Genomic DNA, 19086 nt, shown 5'->3' with positions numbered 1-19086 from the left:
CAGGTCACCATTACTGCAGATGACAACTGTAAGTTTCTGTGCTGGTCCAGGGAACGACTGACTTACTTTCTGGAATCTGAACCATTCCTTTATGAAATATTTAGGTATCTTATCGGTAAAGATATTACAAACAAACTCTACTCATTGAATGATCCAACACTAAATGATAAGGTGAGTTTTGAGGGAGGGTTCCCCTCCCTGTGTTATATTGTTAGATGCTATAAAGACAGGTTAATTTTATCCTCTTAATCCTGCTCATATATTCCATTAAATTCTCTCTCTCTCTCTCGACGGAATTGTTTTTTGTGTATTAAAAATGTGCTTAATGCAAAATATTTGGGTGTTTTGGATGGTAAAGGTGCTCATCAATGTCAGGTCAGTGCTTAAAAGAAAAGAGGTGTGGTTAAGGCCCAAGTCTGCACCACAAACTTTCACCGACACAAGTTACATTGGCATAAAGCTGATGCAGTTAGTATATCGCTTACATGCATGCTTGGCGCTTTGCCGTGGTACTGTGCATACTCCTCAGGAGTGCTTGTGTTGATGCACAGTGTGGTGCACCATGGGTAGGGATCCCAGTGCGTAACCTGTCACCGTCCAACGCACTGTCTTTTGGGAAGTTTTGGCAATGAATGGTGGGGCAGAAACAAATCATCAGTGTGACTGGGCGCAAGGGGTCAACTTCTCAGCATGCAACTGTCTCCATCCCATAATGTCATCTATATCCCATAATTTTCATGCCATATTTAAAAATCTCACAAAACTGCACAGCCCTCCTCTCTGTCTGCCATCTCTGATAAAGCATGGAGCCTACACAGCTCTGCCCTATTGTCATAAGTGTTGCAAGCACAGGACGCACGATCCTCTGGTACTTGCCGTAAGAAGAACCCACTGATTTGTGGGGATCAGGACTATTTCTTGGAGGACAGGTAGCTGTGGGCCATAACAAGAGCCAGGTCAAGGTGGTTACTGGTATTCATGGAGCAGCTGCAGATGGTGGAGCGCCATTTCTGGCCCCAAGAAACAAGCCTGACTGGGAATCGCATCATAATGGAGGCCTGGGGTGACGAGTGGTGGTTGCAGAACTTTTGAATGCACAAAGCCACATTCCTGGATCTGTGTGCTGAGCTCACCCAGCCCTCCAGTACAGGGACACTGGGATGAGAGCTGCCTTGACAGTGGAGAAGCAAGTGACAATAGTACTTTGGAAACTTTCAGTGCCATATTAGTGCCATCCAGTGGGAAACAATTTTGGAGTTGGAAAATCCACTGTGGCAACCTTTGTTGTATACAGGACCATTATTCATGTCCTGCTATGCAGGACTGTGACTCTGGCGTGCCGGACATAGTAGATGGTTTTGCAGCAATGGGGTTTCCAAACTTCTGTGGAGCAACAGACAGCACCCATATCCCTATTTTGGCACCAGATCACATTGTCACAGAATACATCAACAAAAAGGGCTACTTCTCAATGGTTATGCAAGCATTGGTCGATCACCAGGGACACTTCACCGACATCAGTGCTGGCTGGTCAGGGAAGGTGCATAACGCTCTCATCTTTAAGAACACAGGACTGTTCAGAAAACTACAAGCTGGAACTTCCTTTCCCAAGTGGCAGATCATCACTGAAATGATGTTGAAATGACCCTTGTGCCCCTGGCTCATGAAGCCAGACACCTCAACAGCACGAAGGAAAGATTCAACTACCGGCTCAGCAGGTGCAGAATGACAGTTGAATGTGCTTTTGGTAGAGTGAAGGGATGCTGGCAGTGTTTGCTTACAAGATTGGATCTCAATAGGAAAAAACATCCCAATGGTGTTACAGCTGCCTGCTATGTCCTGCATCATAACTGTGAAGCTGAGGGGGAAAAGCTGCCGTCCCGGAGTGTAGGGCAGAGGTGAAATGGTTTTCTGCTGAGTTTGAACAGACAGACATAAGGGCTGTTAGAAGAGCTCAATATGGAGCTATACTGCTCAGGGAGGCTTTGGAAGAGAACTTCAGCAGTGAGCCACAGGAATGCATTGTGGTGTACTGTGCTCAACCTGGCCTTGCTGTTTTGGACCTGTTAGGAATTGTGTGGTGTTGGTTCACACCTATGAATATAACATTGTCAGTGCACCTATTCATTTTGTGGTGCTTGCTGTAAATCTATGGTTATTACACCATGTCACTTATGCTATGAGTTGTCACACTGTACAGTAACAAGTAAGCAGGTGCTATTAGAACTGCTAGGCACTCTGCAGCATATGTTGTGAGCTAATAACGAATTTTTTTTCAAATAGAATTTTATTCATTAACAAAACCACTGCAAAGAAAAATCTGTTCAATTTAAAAGGAAATACATTAAAAACTTTAAGTTCTGTTCCATTCATTTATTAACCAAGTGAAAGAAAATTCATGTCCATCTTACCTACGTATGCTAACCTGTGAAAGCGACCGTTGCTGTATGTGAAGCTGTAGTTGCCCTTAATGTCCCCCGGGGTGCAGTGGTAGGGGTAGGGATGTAGCCCCTGATGCCACATAGAATGTTGGGGGTAAAGGGGGAAGGGAGGTGCTGCAGTGGAGTTCTGCATGGACTGCAAAGGGAGGCAACACTGTGATTGTTGAACCTGTAGGTCCACAAGGGTCTGCAGCATCTGTGTTTGCTGCCGGGGAAGCCCCATTCTATCCTGTGTATCTTCTTCTCCCTTTCCTACTTGGCCTCCTGGGCCCATGGGCAGCGCATGAACCGCTGGCTGGGGGAGGTTAGCCCCCAGCCCTGCCCCTTCCTCCTAAGGCGCCCCCACCCCTACGCAGGCTAGTGCTCCCAGCCCCAGAGCAGGCAGCGTGGCCACAGCCCCCCACCCCATCCCCAGAGTACCGGGAGGGCAGGTGGCACAGCCCAAGCTGGGACTACTCCAGGAGACTGGAGCCGTGCTGAGTGGAAGCAGGAGGGCTGGGGGCAGAGTGTGGCCACCCTCCAGGCCCTTTGCTCATGGTCTGATGCAGCACTGGCTTGCAGGATCTCCTTGATCTCCTGTGACCTTGGGCAGTGGAGTTCACAATGGTGACCAAAATGGTTAGTGTCTGGTATTGTGGAACAGCTGCTGGAGGACTGTTAGAGTTGACATAAGTAACAGTGTCTACACATGTGCTGCATCAACCTCAGTACATCAACCCTGGCTTAACGCTGCTCAGGGAGGTGGTGTTACTATGTCACCATAACAGGGCATTTACCTGGGTGGGAGACAAATTTAAGTGTAGACACATGCACAACTAGGTCAGTCTGAGGCAGCTTACATTGACCAACTTTGCAGTGTAGACCAGGCCTTAGAATCTGAACCCATGACTGATATAAATATTTCTAGCCAAGTAGCTGATAGGTCAGGAAGTGATCATTGTTATAATTTGATCGCTTCTGCTGTGGAGATGGCAAACTCTCTTGTGTTGTGGGTATAGGTTCTTCTTCCAACGATTATACATCAGATATGGGACTGACTCTTATCTCAGTTACACCAGTGTAAATCAAGAGCAGCCTCATTGAAGTCAGTGGAGATATACCGGTGTAATACCAGTGTGAGACAGGAATCCTCCTTACTCTCTTAGTTGCTGCTCTCAGCAGGCTGGCAGATTCTTCAATGAAAAGAAGCTGCAAATTTCCAGACAAGAAATCACTTGCTGGGGTCAAACCACTGTTTGCCATTGATTATGAAGGAGGAATATGATGATTGTCAGCAATTGCAGGATGCAAACATCAAGCAGAGAATAGGGTGATCTGCACAACATAGGCAGTAAAGCTTCTTTGTTTTACTCAGCCAAAGTGCCTCTGCCTTCAGCTGGTAGGGAAACCTCCAGGAACGAGAAGACAGCATCGTCTCTTCTTTTCATTTAACCTTGGTGTCTCTGATAATGCAGGTAATGGCACCAAGGAATGCCTGCTGTCAGGGTGCGAAGTTAATGATGTGGATACCTGTCAGATAAGAAAAGGACTCAAATCACCAACTAAATTCACAGGGTGGGATCCACAAATGTTGCAAGGCTGAGTTTCACGGCTCCTAGAAAATCCAGGAACAACAGTGCACTCCTCAATGCCTGAGTTAGGTGCTTAGGCTCCCTAGGAATAAATAGGGAGAGATGGGTGTCTAAGAAAGCCAGCATGCTAGGTGGAGAGCCACCTAAGCTAACTAGTGGGAGGTGCCAACGAGAAGGGAGTGTACTAAGCTCCACCCCCTCCCAAAGACAGGTGGTCTGGGTTCCAGGGAGGCACCTAGCTCTGCTTAGCAATCCATGAATGGAAACCAGCTTCCTGGCGTCAAGTGGCTTAGGTGCCTACAGTCTGTCTTTGGGAATGAGTTTGGGGCCTCCCTGACTCTACACTAAACAGTCAGAGAAGGAGGAGGGGATGGTGAAGCCCACCTTTATAACTTTTAGCCCAGTGGTTAGAGCCCTCACCTGGGATGTGGGAGACACTAGTTCAGTTCCCCCGCCTCTCTGCCACAGGGGGAGAAAGGATGTGAACAGGGGCCTCTAACCACTAGGGTATGGGATAGTCTGATGTGGGGCTCCCCTCGTCCCTCCTGTTGAAACTGTTCCACTGTGGGTAAATAATGAGAGTGATTTTTGACCAGCAGAGACGGGGCCCTGGGTCTCTTACCTTGTACCATATCATGGCACCCTTCTGCGTTGCTGGTGGTGGCTCTGCCTTCAGAGCAGAGCTTCTGGCCAGCAGCCACCACACTCCAGCTGCCAAGCTCTGAAGGCAGCACTGCTGCCAGCAGCAGCGCAGAAGTAAGGGTAGCAGTACCGCAAACCCCCCTCCCCCCACAATAACCTTGTGCCGCCCACCCCACAACTCCTTTTTGGGTCAGGACCCCTACAATTACAACACTGTGACATTTCAAATTTAAATAGCCAAAATCATGAACTGTTTATGGTTTTTTAAATCCTATGACCGTGAAATTAACTGAAATGGACTATGAATTTGGTAGGACCCTAGCTATATGAAAAAAGGTTATGTATATCTTTTAATTGGGAGGAAGCTGGACTAGGTGACTAGGGGGACTTTACCATCTCTGACTTCAATTGTTAGACTTTTTGGAGACAAGTCTTGATTCAGGTATTATGTGAGGACAAATCTATACGTAACCCTGTGTTACTTTCATTGTGTCTCCTTACATGGCTTTGCATTGTTTGGATAGAGGAGCTATGTTGTGCTTATTGGGTCTTATTGTTTATGTAGTGGCTTCAGAGTTTTGATAAACATTTACTCTAGTAATATTGGACTTCTTCTGCACCACTTATACAACTTCCAACTACTTGTAGGTTTAGGGTTAGGGTTAGTCACTTTAGCTCTTGCTTCATGATTTTAATCCACATGGATTTATCAACCCAAAATTCTTTCTTATAAGGTTGTTAATCAAAATTCTCCTAACTAGGTCATATTATAGCTGCTATAATAAAGTTTTGAACTTAGTGGAAAATAATCCAAAATGAATTAATTGCCACTCATACTGTAGAACAAATTTCACTCCAAAAGCATCCCTGGAATTCAGCATCAGTAATTCTACTGGATTTCTTCTCTGCCTCCAGACAGATCTGCAATAATCATTCGAGAAACAACATTGTCCTCTTTTTTTTTTTTTTTTTTTTTTTTTTAAGGCAATGTAGCATTGCCTATACTGTCCCCTGCTACATTATACCTGGCCAATAAATGCACGAATACAAACGGCTGCTAAAAGTCAGCTAGAATATAAGAGACAGGCCTGATCCTGTAAGGACAGGTTTGGTGTTTTGGGCATATAAGAGCAAGGTAAAAAAAAAGTGAGGAACAGGACAGGGAGCACACAGTGGAACTCTGTATTGCAATAATGAGGTTGGTGCTGCACAGTTGGCAAGTGATTTTTGCCTATCTGGAGTGTGGCCTAAGAAGAGAACGCATAGATAAGCGTCTCCTTTGCATGCTAAGTTCCCTCAGGCAAACCCATTTTCTCTTGTGCACTCTTCAGAGCATGGAAATTTGAGGCTGACTTCTGTTTGGAGTAGGGTACTGCGCATTCTGCAGCCCTCACTTGAAGCAGGCCTGTGCTTCCTGTTGTACGTCATGCAAGGACTTGTAGGATCAAAGTCTTAGTATCAGTAATTCTTAAATAAAAAAAAATGGAATACGTGTCCATTTGCTCCAAGTTGTGTAGCCAGTGTTTGGAAGTCAAGTGGCTCTTACTCTCCCTATTGGGATATTTTAAACAGACGTCCAAAGAGATGGTTATTGTAGCCTGGCTGCTTAGGCCCTAATGAAGTCCAGCTACAAACGGCTGGTAGGAAGCTATAACTGGAATTTGCATTGTATGGGATTTGCAAATTACAGGAGAAATCAGAGGGGAAAGATGGATTTACTGAAAGATTTGAGCTTCACTTCATCTGAGGTTCAGGCCATCCCCTCCAATATCTTAAACCTAGACACAATCTAAAAGCATTTAAATGCTAAGAGATCTCTTCTTGCTCTTTGTCTCATATTTCCATTCTTCGTTTTTTTCCCTATCTTAGTTCATTTGAATTAGTGCGTTCTTATTGCTTCTGATACTTCTCACTGCTTTAATCTGCTCTGCGTGGGACAGAACTACTGCCTCCTGTTCGTGACTTTGGACACAATTTTCAAAATTGACCTGTGATTTTTGGATGCCTCTAGTTTTGGGGTGCCCCACTTGAGACCCTTCCAAAGGGACTCTATTTTCAAAAATTGCAGAGCACTTGCCTTCCTAAAAACGGGCTACTTAAGGTATCAGATACCCCTAAAACTGAGTATCCAAAACGACTGGGCACTTCAGAAAACCTTGGCCATAAGCTTTTCTTGTAACATGGATTTTTCCCATCTTGATTTTCCTCTCTTCCCAACCCTTTTCAATTGCCTCCTCTCCTCTTTTTTGTCTTTCTTCATGACCACCATCTTTCCTTTCTCTCTGCCCCTCCTTCCCATTTCACTTCCTCCTCCCATCCTTTCTGCTCTTTTCTACATCCCCTTAATAATAATAATATTTCTTGTAGGGTACCTTGGAGTAATGAGCTCTCCGTCCTCCCCCTAGGCTTCCTGCTTCCCATGGTGTTGGGACCACTCATCACTGTTCCCACACTGCAGTGTCTGTTGTTGAAATGCTCCTTGTGACTGATGGGAATGGAGTGTTGACTGGACTCCCAGCACTGTAGACAGGGCTAGATAAGTGTTTAGAGTGTTTTTTTTTCCAGTTCTGCGCCTATACCCGCTACGCTGAAAATGGTAAACGAGCCTTGCTTAGTTCAAATACACCTATGTTAAATACATATGCATTTAGTATGAAGAGAAAAGATTTAGTGTAAATGTGTTTTGGTTAATACCCATTTTGGAGGTTATATCTTACTGCCTTCAATTTAATACAATGGATGCTTATTTAATTGTTCTTTTCCAGGTCACTTCAGAAGATTAGAATCAGATTGATAATGTGTATTAGGTTTTATTTGTTGCCAAAGAGAGGGGAATTTTTAAAAAACTTAAATTTATGTGTAATTTTGTTGTTTTTTTGACCGTGAAATACTAATATGACTTTGTTTAAGATTATTATAGCTGCTGCTGCTACTACATTTTTAGTGCAACTGATATGAACATGTATTACATTCGCAAAAAATTTAAAGCCAAATGTATGGCTTGGGGGATTTTAAAAAAATCTTTTTATTCTTCAAAGTTGGACCCCTTGAAGGCAAGCCATTCTGAGGGCTGTAAAACAAAATGATCAGTCGAGTAGTTTGCCTTCATTTTCGATATGACACACAGCCACAGGTATGTGTGTCAACCTGGATGGGATTCGCTGCCCAATGCACATTTATAAATTCCTGTTCTCTCTCAAAGGTGCCTTTGTTGTTTGTGCAGAAAGTGGTGATTCATTCTCCTTTTTTATGAGAAAGTCATAAATATTAAAGTTCAATGGAACAAAGTGCCATCCCATTACATCTTTGTCACTGATTATCACCTCTCGTGTGCGCTTGACATATCATTGTGACATACAGTAGCATTTAAAAGATGATAGAGTATGATTATTTTCATATAAACTTAATAGTCCAAAGCCTTCTCAAGAGGAGTACTCCAAAGCAAGTGAAGGTCCTGGGATCATACACTTCATCTGTATTCAGTAAACCCCAAAGCTAGATTATAACACTTGGAGAATATATTCCCAAGTGCAGCAGTTGATTATCCAGGAGTTAAGGTTGAATGAATGTATCCTTTATATCTACCAAAAGGTGGCGGGATGGGGGAGGAGTGGAAAGACTTCAGTAGCCTCAAATGCAAATGTCAGCCAGGAAATTCCAACTCACAGTACTGCTTTATAAAAACCCCCCAGAGTATATGAAAGTATTCACATGCACATCTAGGGTCATGGTGGCTTACATAATAATTCTGCCCTGTAGTGCCATCCTGATAATGAGAAACCCAGAGACTACTTTAGCCTTCCCTCACACAGGTTTATGTCAGTAGTGACCACAAACACCATGCATACACATTAAGACTGAAAATGCAGTATGGATGCTGGATACATTTATAGATCAAGTTTGTCTCTCTTGACTTTCTCATGGTTCTCAAAGTGGCACTGTGAGGCAGAATGGATTCTCTTTCCAAATATTTGCAGCGTGTGACAGTCCGATGTGCTTAGCTAGCCACGAGAGTGTATGAAGTGGTTGTTAAGGTTTGGTGTTGGATAAAGTAGGGGTACTGGCTGACTTTGTTATCTGTTGGAGATGAAACTGAAATCTTAATGGGGTGTTAGAGTGTGGTGTTCACAACGGTGTGGGCAAGATGAATGAATGCAGGATACTTCTCTCTTTAACGTCTTATTTCCATGGTTTTTAAAAGCATGGTGAGTGTCTCTTCCAAGCTCACTCCCCATTTTGCCTCTGGAGCAATGAATCAAGCTCACTTCTCTCATTGGAGAATCGTTATGCTTTCTTCAGTCTCACTTGCATGGAATGCCCATAGTCACTAATGCATAGGAGCTCACCTCTGACGTTAATAGCCGTACTTTAGCCCAAAGATCCTAGGATGGAGGAAGATTTGCTTTTGTTTCTCTAAAGTGTAGCTGTAATATATTAAAATCTCTTTATTTCAGACTTCCAAAAAAATGGAGCAGCACCCCAGCCTTTGCTCACAGCTTTCTGTGATGCAGATGAGAAACAGCATGGCTAGTTCCAGTGACAGTGAAGATGGCTTGCAGCAGTTTCTTCGTGGGTCTTCCACTGCTTCCTCTCTTCGTGAGTCCTCCAAAAAAGTGAAGCAAATCTTGGGCCCAGCCCTGTGGCCCATTAAGGACAACTGCAGAACTTCTATTGACTTCAGTGGAAGCAAGATTTGGGCCATTTGTGTGTTGCTGTAAATAAAAGGAGCTTTTGTATTAAGCTGTAGGGAAGTTGAGACATTGTATAGTGGCTTTGGATGGCAGCCGAATCTACTTAATTTAAAAATTAGGGAGTGTTACTAATACTAGAAATAATGATCTATATTATAATGTCTGAGATCAATAATATTCAAACAGATATATTTGAGAAAGGGAGGCACATCACATGTATAAATAACACTGAAAGTTTCAGTAATTGTATTCAGTATAAAAAATAATGCATGAATCGTGTACACAGGGGCTATAGCCTATAGCTCAGGGGTTCTCAAAGAGGGGGTTGGGACCCCTCAGGGAGTCACGAGGTTATTACGTGGGCTTTCAGCCTCCACCCCAAACCCCACTTTGCATCCAGCATTTATAATGGTGTTAAATATATAAAAAACGTGGTTTTTAATTTATGGGGGGGGTCACACTCAAAGGCTTGCTATGTTAAAGGGGTCACCAGTATAAAAGTTTGAGAACCACTGCTATAGCTGCATCTAAGCCGCACTGGAGAGTGCTTGGTGCAGGGTCGGCAATGGTGGTTTTATGTTACCTTTACAAGCTCTTTGATGCTGGGGCTGGTTTGGCTCATAGTGCAATTTAGAGCAGCCTCAGAGCTGTCCTACATTGTGCTGGCTGGTAATACCTATGAAGAGTCATTGTCAGGGACCATCTTTTTGTTCTCTGTTTGTCCAGTGCTTAATACAAGGGGGCCCTGGTCCATGGCTAGGTCTCCTAGGGTTCATCTACACAGAAAAAAGAGACTCAAGGCAGTGAGCCTCGGAACCCGGATCAACTGACGTGAGCTTGGGTTAAAAATAGCAATGCAGACATTCAGGTTAAGGCTGGAGCCCAGGTACTGAAGCCCAGCAGGAAGGGAGGGTCTTGGATCCCGGGCTCTAGCTTGAGCATTAACATTTACACTGCTTCACAGTGCAAGCCTGAGTCAGTTGACCCAGGGTCTGAGTCTCGCTGCCGGTGGGTTGTGGGTTGTGTTTTTTGTTTTTTTTGTTTTGTTTGTTTTTTATAGCGTAGACGTATCCTAAGGCGCTTAAATACTACTGATAATTTTACTCTCCAGGAATTGTCAGAGCACATGCTCTTCCCTCTCTATCTGGCAATAAAGGGTATGGCGGGAGGAATGTGACATAGAGCTAAAAATGTCTGCACTGTGCCAACATTGGAAATCTCCAAGTAGGCAGTTAAACTGTCTTTCCACCTGCTCCGAACCCCTAGAGTAGCACAAAGTAGGTGGAATGGGGAAAGCCAGGATCAGGTTCTGTGTTTTTTGCATCAGGATCTTATACCTTTATAGAAATTTTTTAAATAACTCAATTTAGTTTGGCTTTTTTCTCTGTTGCATGTAGAACTATAGGAAGCTTATTGGAGGTGTTCTAAAGACACGCAGTCTTACTTTGTTATGCTGATTTGCCCACAACTGTGTGGTTACTTTCACGTTCACTATCACAGGTGTGCCCAAATCCCTAAGTTATGTGGGCACCAGACTAGATGGTCACTTCCTCGGGCACACGCGCACACACACATCAAGAATTTCTTTATTTTTTTTCCAAATACTCATTTTAGATCCAGATTTTTTTATTTAAAAACAATTTCTTATAATCATCAGGTTCCATGATCATATTATATTACTTGTTTTCAACATAGAGAATCTAACAAATTTTGCTTAGAAAAATAGGCTCCTCTCATCCTGCAATATTTACATTCACCCAAAATTGTTTATCAAGTGTACTTGGGTCATATGTGTTCATGTCAATACTTTCCTTTTTGTCTCCCACTTAACTTAAATAAGCTTTAGTAATCATTTTAACCTGAAATCAGATATTGGAAGAAAAAAAAATGTGCCTAACCGAGCTGGCACAAGCTCTTAGTTTAACTGGGTCATACAGAATTAACTATGGTGGCTCTCGCGATCTCACTGTTTAGCTGTTAGGACCTTAATGCATAAAAACTTGTCAGTGGTCCACCAATACCAAATTTCTCTCTTTCTAATATGAAAAAAAACAGATGACTTAACAATTTTTATTTAACCTTAAGGCACCACCTTAATTATCCATTCTCCACTGTCTCCCTTACAATTCTTCTCCAAGCCTCCAGATTTGGGGAGTCCTTTTCTTTCTACTTTTTACCAATGATATATTGTCATCACAGTTATAGGAGCACAAGCCCTAGGAGTGTTCCACCCTGATTGTTAGGGGGTGACTGACAGGATGTAGTTTTAGGGGGTTAGCGGCAGATCAGATTTGATTTTTCTTAATTTTCCTATGATCTTTTTTCCAGCAAGACAGGGTTTTGGGGGACATTAATTCTGAGCTCTCCCGCATACAACTATGTAGGAAACTGAATGATTATATTTGTGCAATTGGGAGACTGTCATGGGCAGTTTGGAAGAGAACCTCACTTCTAGCTAACAGCTTCAGAGTGTTTACTCCAGTATTTCAACATTATCTAAAGGCTTACAATTTTCAGAGATAATATTAATCCCCATTTAAGATAAACCTGAGTTTAATAATACTTGGTAAAGTCCTCTTCGCTATTGTATTCCTATTATTCCATCTCTTTGTTTCTCTCAACAAGATTTCTTTGTGTTAGTTAATAAAGTGTCTAAGCTTCCAAAACTGATAGAAGGGGATTAGCTGTCTCATTGATATGCAGTGCTTCTATGGAATTAAATTCTTTGCCTAGACGGCTGGGTAGTCTGTTACCCCTATATAACACTGTCTATATGACACAGTTCCACTGTCACAGATTAGCATTGCCTGAATGTAGGTATTGAGAAGAAGATTTAGCCAGGGCTCTCTTTCTCTCGGGTCCCAAAAGCAATCTGAACAAAAAGGTGGACATCTAGCTTTCCAGGTAGCCCTGTCGCACCCATAGGTGCAGCATATTCAATAATTGCTTTTCAGACTTGTCCAATGATGCATGCCAGTATGCCTCCAATTGTGGCATAAATGTACCAATATTGAGTTCCCCTTCAAGCTGCAGCCTAGAGCATAAACCAATGTATGTTTTTTTTTTAGTAAAAACAAAACAGCAGTAAAACCCACAGTAGATTATTTAGAGAAGGGCAACAAGCGAAAAGCAAGTGTCTTCTGCCATAGGAGAAAACAATAAAAGGGAGCTTATCTGGATAAGGCTCTGCATAAATTATAACCTTCTATGTGACCAGTTCTTGTGTAGACAAAAGCTTCCCAGTAAAAAGGTCTGATTAGGATTTTTCTACATTGTAGTAGCAAAAAATACTCTCCTAAGTTTCATGTACTTACTGGAATACACTTGTAAAAACTAGAACTTCATCTTTTGAATGAGTTGAAAGAATTTTTTTTTAAGTTATGACTTTGCTGCTGTGCTCCAAAATATAAATTCTCTAATACATTTCTAAAAAGAAATCCATATAAAGACTTTATCAAAGTTTTATAACAGAAAAAGGGAAAACTGGTTCTATTAGCAAGAATATCTACTCACATACTAATAAACTGTGTTTTAAGTTTAAATAACTAAAAACAAAAAACTAACACTCTGCTTTTATATTAAGGAAATAACCAACAAGAGTTCTATAATACTTATGGAGCGGGTCGTTTGCAGCATGATGTTTTCTGTTGATAACATCACATATTAACCCAACATCCTCAAAAAGGTATTAAAATGAAGTTTGCTTATGCCAGATTGGTACTTGTACTTGAAATACACAATGCATCTGTGCACAACTTACTAGAAATGAAACTGTGAAGTAACTTTTTTAAAAACATAAGTAAGTGGGGGAAAGAATGAATTGGAGCAGACAAATAATTTCAGCTAATTTTATCTTTGATGGTGTTTCAATGTTATTGCTACAAAATAAGCCTAATGATTAACAGTAATAAACATGCAAGGTGACTTACTATTTTTTTTTTTAAAAAGAGACTATTTGGTTTAGCTCACTCAGTAGTGTTGCTGGTCTCTACAAATTCTGTATTTGCAACCCTCTAAGGCCTAAGCTAAGGAGGAAGGTAGTATGAGGATATTTTCAGTAATGCTTTCATTGGGTGTTACTCAGTATGTTCAATGTTATACCCAGCTTGTGGTTTAAAGCAGGATTGGGTTTCACAGGAAATACCGTTTTTTATAGGCATTTGAACTTAGGAACTGGAGACAGTGCAATAGACTATTGTATTGGAGGCCCAGGTTTGAGGCTCATTCAGGCTTTGTATGTTCTCCTTACAAAGGATAGAGGCATGCCTAGATGACGCTTCAGCATTTGGAGGAAGCAAGGGCATGACATTGGTGCAGAATGTTGGCCCTGACTCCATGGGTGCTCCGGGGCTGGAGCACCCATGGGGGGAAAAATGGTGGGTGCTGAGCACCCTCCAGCAGCTGCCCATCAGTTCCTCCCCCTCCCCCCAGCACCTCCTGCCCTCAGGCGGGCCCTGCCGATCAGCATCTTCTCCTCTCTCTCTGCGCCTCCCACCCACCACAATCAACTGTTTTACAGCGTGCCTGGGACAGAGCCGGGGGTCAAGCACCCCCTGGCACTTTCAAAAGTCTACTTCTGTGGTGCAGAAGAAATTTACAGTATGAGAGCAGACTGCCAACTCTGTTCAGCAGGCTTGTGCCACCGTGCTTCTGCCTACTATGGAGAAACATGGGCTTTTCTGAATAAAGGAAAATAAGCTTTGCTCATATCACCCTCAAAATTATTAACTACTAGTGACATCTAAAAAAGAAATTGAAACTTTAGTTTTAAATTTTCAGGCCTCCATTTTTATGGGTGCAATTTGTGCCCGCTATTTAGGTCACTTAGATATCTAAATCCATAACTTCACCCACAAATCTCAGATTTAAACATCTGAGGGTATGTCTACACTGAACAAAACCACCACCACCACCCATGGCAGTGTGTCTCAGAGCCCAGGTCAACTGACTCTCAGGGTCACGCTACAGGGCTTAACCTAGCCGTGTAGATGTTTTCACTTGGGCTGGAGCCCGGGCTCTGAAGCCCAGCAAGGAGGGAGGGTCTCAGAGCCTAGGCTTCAGCCTGAGCAATAATGTCTATACTGCTATTTTTAGCCCCAGAGTGCAAGTCTGTGTCAGTGGAGCTGGGCTTGGAGACCACTGCTGCGGGGTTTTCATTGCAGTGTAGCTATACCCTTAAGTGGCCTAACCTGCACTTGCAATTTTTACTCACAAAATTAAGTATCTGAAAACAAGGCCTTTGTAATCCTGTATTTAATAATATACGTAATAATCTCTGTATAAAGCCAGCTGAGTAATTAAAGTAGTTTGTAAATACTGGGGGAGGGGGGCAGAAAGTACTGCATAATACATTTACTACATGTGGTGGTCTAAAAGCATTGATTAATGCCTTCCAGTGTTTGCATGAGTGTAATTTTTTAAATCTGATCCCAGTAATGGAAAGCATATACTTGAATTGTAAGCTCCCCGGGACAGAGACCATCTTTCTCTTCTGTCTTTGTACAGCACAAAGCACCATGGGGCCTTGGTCCATGACTAGGGCTCGTAGGTGCCATGGTAATAAAAATAAAACATTTATTAATTATTGCATAGTGGATGGATTGAAGTTTAAGTAGTTTTATGTAATAAGTGTCAGTTTACTAACCATATGTTATGACTGCAAAGATTCTTGAAGGGAAATGTTTTTCTTATCTGCATATATAGTGTGTTTCTTCTACTGTTTTTCTTCTCGGATAATATTTTAACATTTTAAAGTTTTTTCATACTGTTTTCAGTCATCATATGCAGGCTGTTTATAAACTGTGCCAGTCCAAAGCCTGCACCAGTTGTGAATGAAGGACTGCTGAACTCTTAGGGAATTGAGAGAAGACAGGGAGTTAAATACAATTTTCAGATTGGAGGACATAGATTTACCTGTCAGATGAGAGTTCTGAAACTAAATCCCCCTCCACAGTATGTACTCCTATAGATTCAAATCTTGAAGTCCATTCTCAGGCAAAATGCCCATTAACTTCCAACTGAGTGTGTGCTTTTGTGTGCTCTCCTTTAGAGGGTTTTATACATTTGCTGCTTTGCCTGAAGGCTACCACCTACTGCTAGAGCAGTGAACCAATTTCAGTCATTAGCTATATGGTGCATATTATTTAGTCCTACATTTTGTTGTTAATATAACATACATGTTTTTCATTATAGTTGTTTATGCAATGGGATTTGTATCTTACCCCTCAGTATGTTTTATCCCATGTTGTTGCTTATGAGGCAGTGGAGCTATGATCAGTTACTCTGGCTGAGATCTGCCAGAGTAAACTTAAGAATTTTGTCATGACTGCGTATCCTGAGGCAAGTACTCAGAGATACCTTTTGTGCTTAAGTCCTCCTTCTATTTCTTTGGGCCAATTCGTGCATGAATACAGCAATAAGAAAAATACCTATCGGGAACACAATTCCCTGAGTAAGAAGTGCAGAAAACTCCCATTGACACAAAAGGAGTTTTCCTGAGTATGGACAGTAGCATTTGGCCCTAAAAGATTATGATTCCTATCCCCTTTACCTGGCATTCATGATTTCCTGATGCTATAGTACAGATGTCAAATTAATTGACTTTCACCTGGAAAATCTAAATTCTTCACCTTTGGGAGAATCATCAGATTTGCTGTGTCCTTATCACAAATAAGTCTATATCATGGCGGGGCTGTATTCTTCAGTTTAACTTTTTCTTCTCTTTTGAAATTGTGGCAGGCCGGACATCTCCCTATATGAGAGCTTCAGCAAAAATGAAACCGATAGAAGAAAGTGGTGAAGATGATGTCTTTGAACTACCATCTGCTGTTAAGCCTGAGGTTCAGTGACTGCCTTGAGTAGACATGGCGCTGTAGACATGGCAAAAGCAAGAAGCTTATTTTGATGGGATTCTGAAAACTATCAGCACCTTTACTTTCAGAGAATTAAACCACAATATACCTGTGTTAGTGGCTTCTAGATAAAGATGCCAAGTTTTATTTATTCTCCTTTTAAAAAAAAAAATTAAAAAGACATTGTATTTTTACTTATTGGCCATGATTTTTGAATGGTTGTATTTTTACTTTAGCTCTCTGCCTAGTTGAATTCAATTTTAAGCAACAGACTAGTCTGAAATTTTATTTGCTTGCTGAGGACCACTTTTAAAATCACCCAAGTCCCATTTTTCTAAGCCACTAACAAGCCTAAGTCCCAGTGAAAGTGAATGGGAATGTTTGGAAAATTTGACCCAATATCATTTGTACTGAACACCATAGTTATTAATATTGCAATTTCAAAATGAAGTTAATACTTTTTTTGTGTGTGCATGAAAGTGTGTGTTTATATTTTACACACACAAAACAATTTAAAAAGAACATTAAAGTTGCACAGTCAAGTACTCAAGTTAGGAAAAGCCAGAATTAAGTTTCCCATGCAACTTATATTTGGCCCCCTTATGTGTATGCATTATGATGCAATTTTTAATTACATGATCACATTCTATTTTTCACAAGGATTTGGCAAAATGTATAGATTTGACACAAAGGCCATCCTTCTGCCAAATTTCAAGTCTCCGCTCCTAATGCATGGGGGTTCTAAAGCATCTTTAAAAAAAAAAATCACCAGAATTTTTAAACGTGGCCAAAATAATGTATTTTTCCCTAGTTTTGTTCTTGGAAATAGCTGCACCGTTTTGGCTAAAGTTTTCCAAAAAAGTTCTCCTGAGGGAGATGCCCAGTATGGAAAATTTCAGCCCAAGCACTTATGGTTTGGCAAAATTATAAGTAGTTCAAAAAAGGGCCCTTCGTAATGGGAAGTGTTGGGCAGCCTTAATAATAGGTAGTGCTACCAGCTCCACCTCCAGTTTGCGTGTACATGCCTAAATAACATCAATGTATTTATCACAATAATAAACTGTATTCATTGTCAAAGAACGTAATGGCAGATACAACAGTCTATGTAACAATTTAAGATGACAGAATGTGGAGACTAGAATATGACAAATAATGAGATTGTGGATAACAGTGGGAGTCGGGCTTAAACTCACTCTGATCTTTTTACTGTGATCATTGTCCTAGTATTGCCAGTGAAGCTAAGCCTAAGAGTGTCCTTGAATCAGCCTGTGCCTATGGTATATAATCTGTTTTTACACTGTTCTGAAGCTCTTGCAATGCCAAAAAACGACACTTGTTTTTGTGGCTTTAAATTTAATTTTTAATGTTACTTCAGTGTGTCTTGTGGCTTGTTTTTTGCATATTAAAAATTCTCATTGAGGTGAGCCATAGTTACCAGTTTATGTAAATATATGTTAAATACATTTTACATCTCACATGTATGCAGTAGATCACGCTGGCCCCTTTTGGAGCGGAGGTAATTTACCATATAAATTCACTGAGTTTTGTAAAAACCTTTATTTACTTTGTAGACAATAAGAGCTCCTTTTGGATCCATTGCCATCTCTTGTATAAGTACTTAAACCGGTTATAAAGATACAGATCTGATAAAATCACCGCGGCTAGGTATAAGTTCAATGAGTGTTGTGTGGTACTAGCATTATGAGCATTTAAGACAAACTTAAAGACATGAAAAAGGTTATGCAACATTTATAGTAGCTGATTGTCAAATAACTGTACAGCATGACCTTTTTAAAAGAAAATACTGTAGATAGCCAGAGGACTCGATATGTTAGGGACAAGTCCGCAACATTTATTTTCTAAACAATAAAAATGTTTGAATTAAAGGAGCATTTGAAATTTGTAACTCCTAAACTTTTGCACTTATACTAAATGCGGAGGATTGGGTGTGGGATTGGGTTATTTTGGTGTGTAGAATTTACTAAGAAAGTTTGTCTAGCATGAACTTTTATAGGAAGTTTTCAGAGAAGAGTTTGAGTGGAAATGCTGCTAGAGACTCTTTAATTATAGCAGGGATGGTGCACCAAAAATGAATATGGATGATCCCAGAAATATTACAGTGTACTGTGAAGATCATAAATCCAGAACTTTGAAGTTCTTAGCTTAAAATACAGCCAGTCTCAAACACAAATTCACCCTTTTTATGTTTTGTTCTTGAGAATTTGTTTCAGTCAGTTTGATTGTCAAGCAGCCATGCAGCCAACTGGTGAGGGAGCCCGGGATTGTGGTCCACATGCCAAGCTTGCTTGTGCACTGGGAACACTGGTCAGCAGCAGGCTCAGCCTCCTTAGTGGGAAGTCATGTCTTTCATGTTTTAAGTGACTCCTCTGGATAAAAATGCCTCCAGCTCTCTTGAGCCAGAGGAAGATCCCCAGGCCACATGAGCTTTGAGAAGCAGGGCTAAAAGAGAAGAGCCCTTTCCCATCCGTCGCAAAAATTGCTTTAACCAGTAGAAAACTGTCAAATCCTCATATGAACATCACATGGGGACTGGCTAACTTCCTTGGGTTTGTTTGGGGTCACTGGAAAGATGGGTACTTTGCCAGGGAGGAAGGAGGTTCTTCTTCGAGATGTGTTGCTCGTGTCTATTCCATTCTAGGTGTGTGCATGTCCATGTGCGCAGTTGGAGATTTTTGCCTTGGCGGTATCCGTAGGGCCGGCTGTGGCGCCCCCTGGAGTGCTGCATTCATGCTGCGGTATATCAGGCACCACTAGCCCTATACCCTCTCAGTTCCTCCTTATCGCCCATTGTTGTTTGGTTGGAGCGCCTCTCTTCCTTGCCTAGCAAATGGCCAGCAGTTTTCTTCTTCGTTTCATGTATTAGCTCTGT

At 41.7% G+C, this 19086-nt stretch overlaps 1 protein-coding gene across 9 annotated transcripts in view; it reads left to right on the top strand.

Moving 5' to 3' along the window:
* POPDC1 (popeye domain cAMP effector 1) overlaps nt 1–18082 on the top strand; it is a 60466-nt gene extending 42384 nt beyond the window's left edge. For 6 of the 9 annotated variants that reach the window (XM_073336892.2, XM_073336900.2, XM_073336893.2 and 3 more), the window contains 2 exons: nt 4–171; nt 9109–13017. In XM_073336892.2, coding sequence (XP_073192993.1) covers nt 4–171; nt 9109–9372 — 432 coding nt within the window. In that variant the 3' untranslated portion in view covers nt 9373–13017. The other 3 variants (XM_073336895.1, XM_073336894.2, XM_073336899.1) reach the window with 3 other exon arrangements.
* Nucleotides 18083–19086: the final 1004 nt, after the last annotated feature.

The sequence above is a fragment of the Lepidochelys kempii genome, chromosome 3 (genome assembly GCF_965140285.1).
Source record: "Lepidochelys kempii isolate rLepKem1 chromosome 3, rLepKem1.hap1, whole genome shotgun sequence".
NCBI lineage: Eukaryota > Metazoa > Chordata > Testudines > Cheloniidae > Lepidochelys > Lepidochelys kempii.
This window is presented reverse-complemented; position numbering and strand designations above follow the sequence as displayed.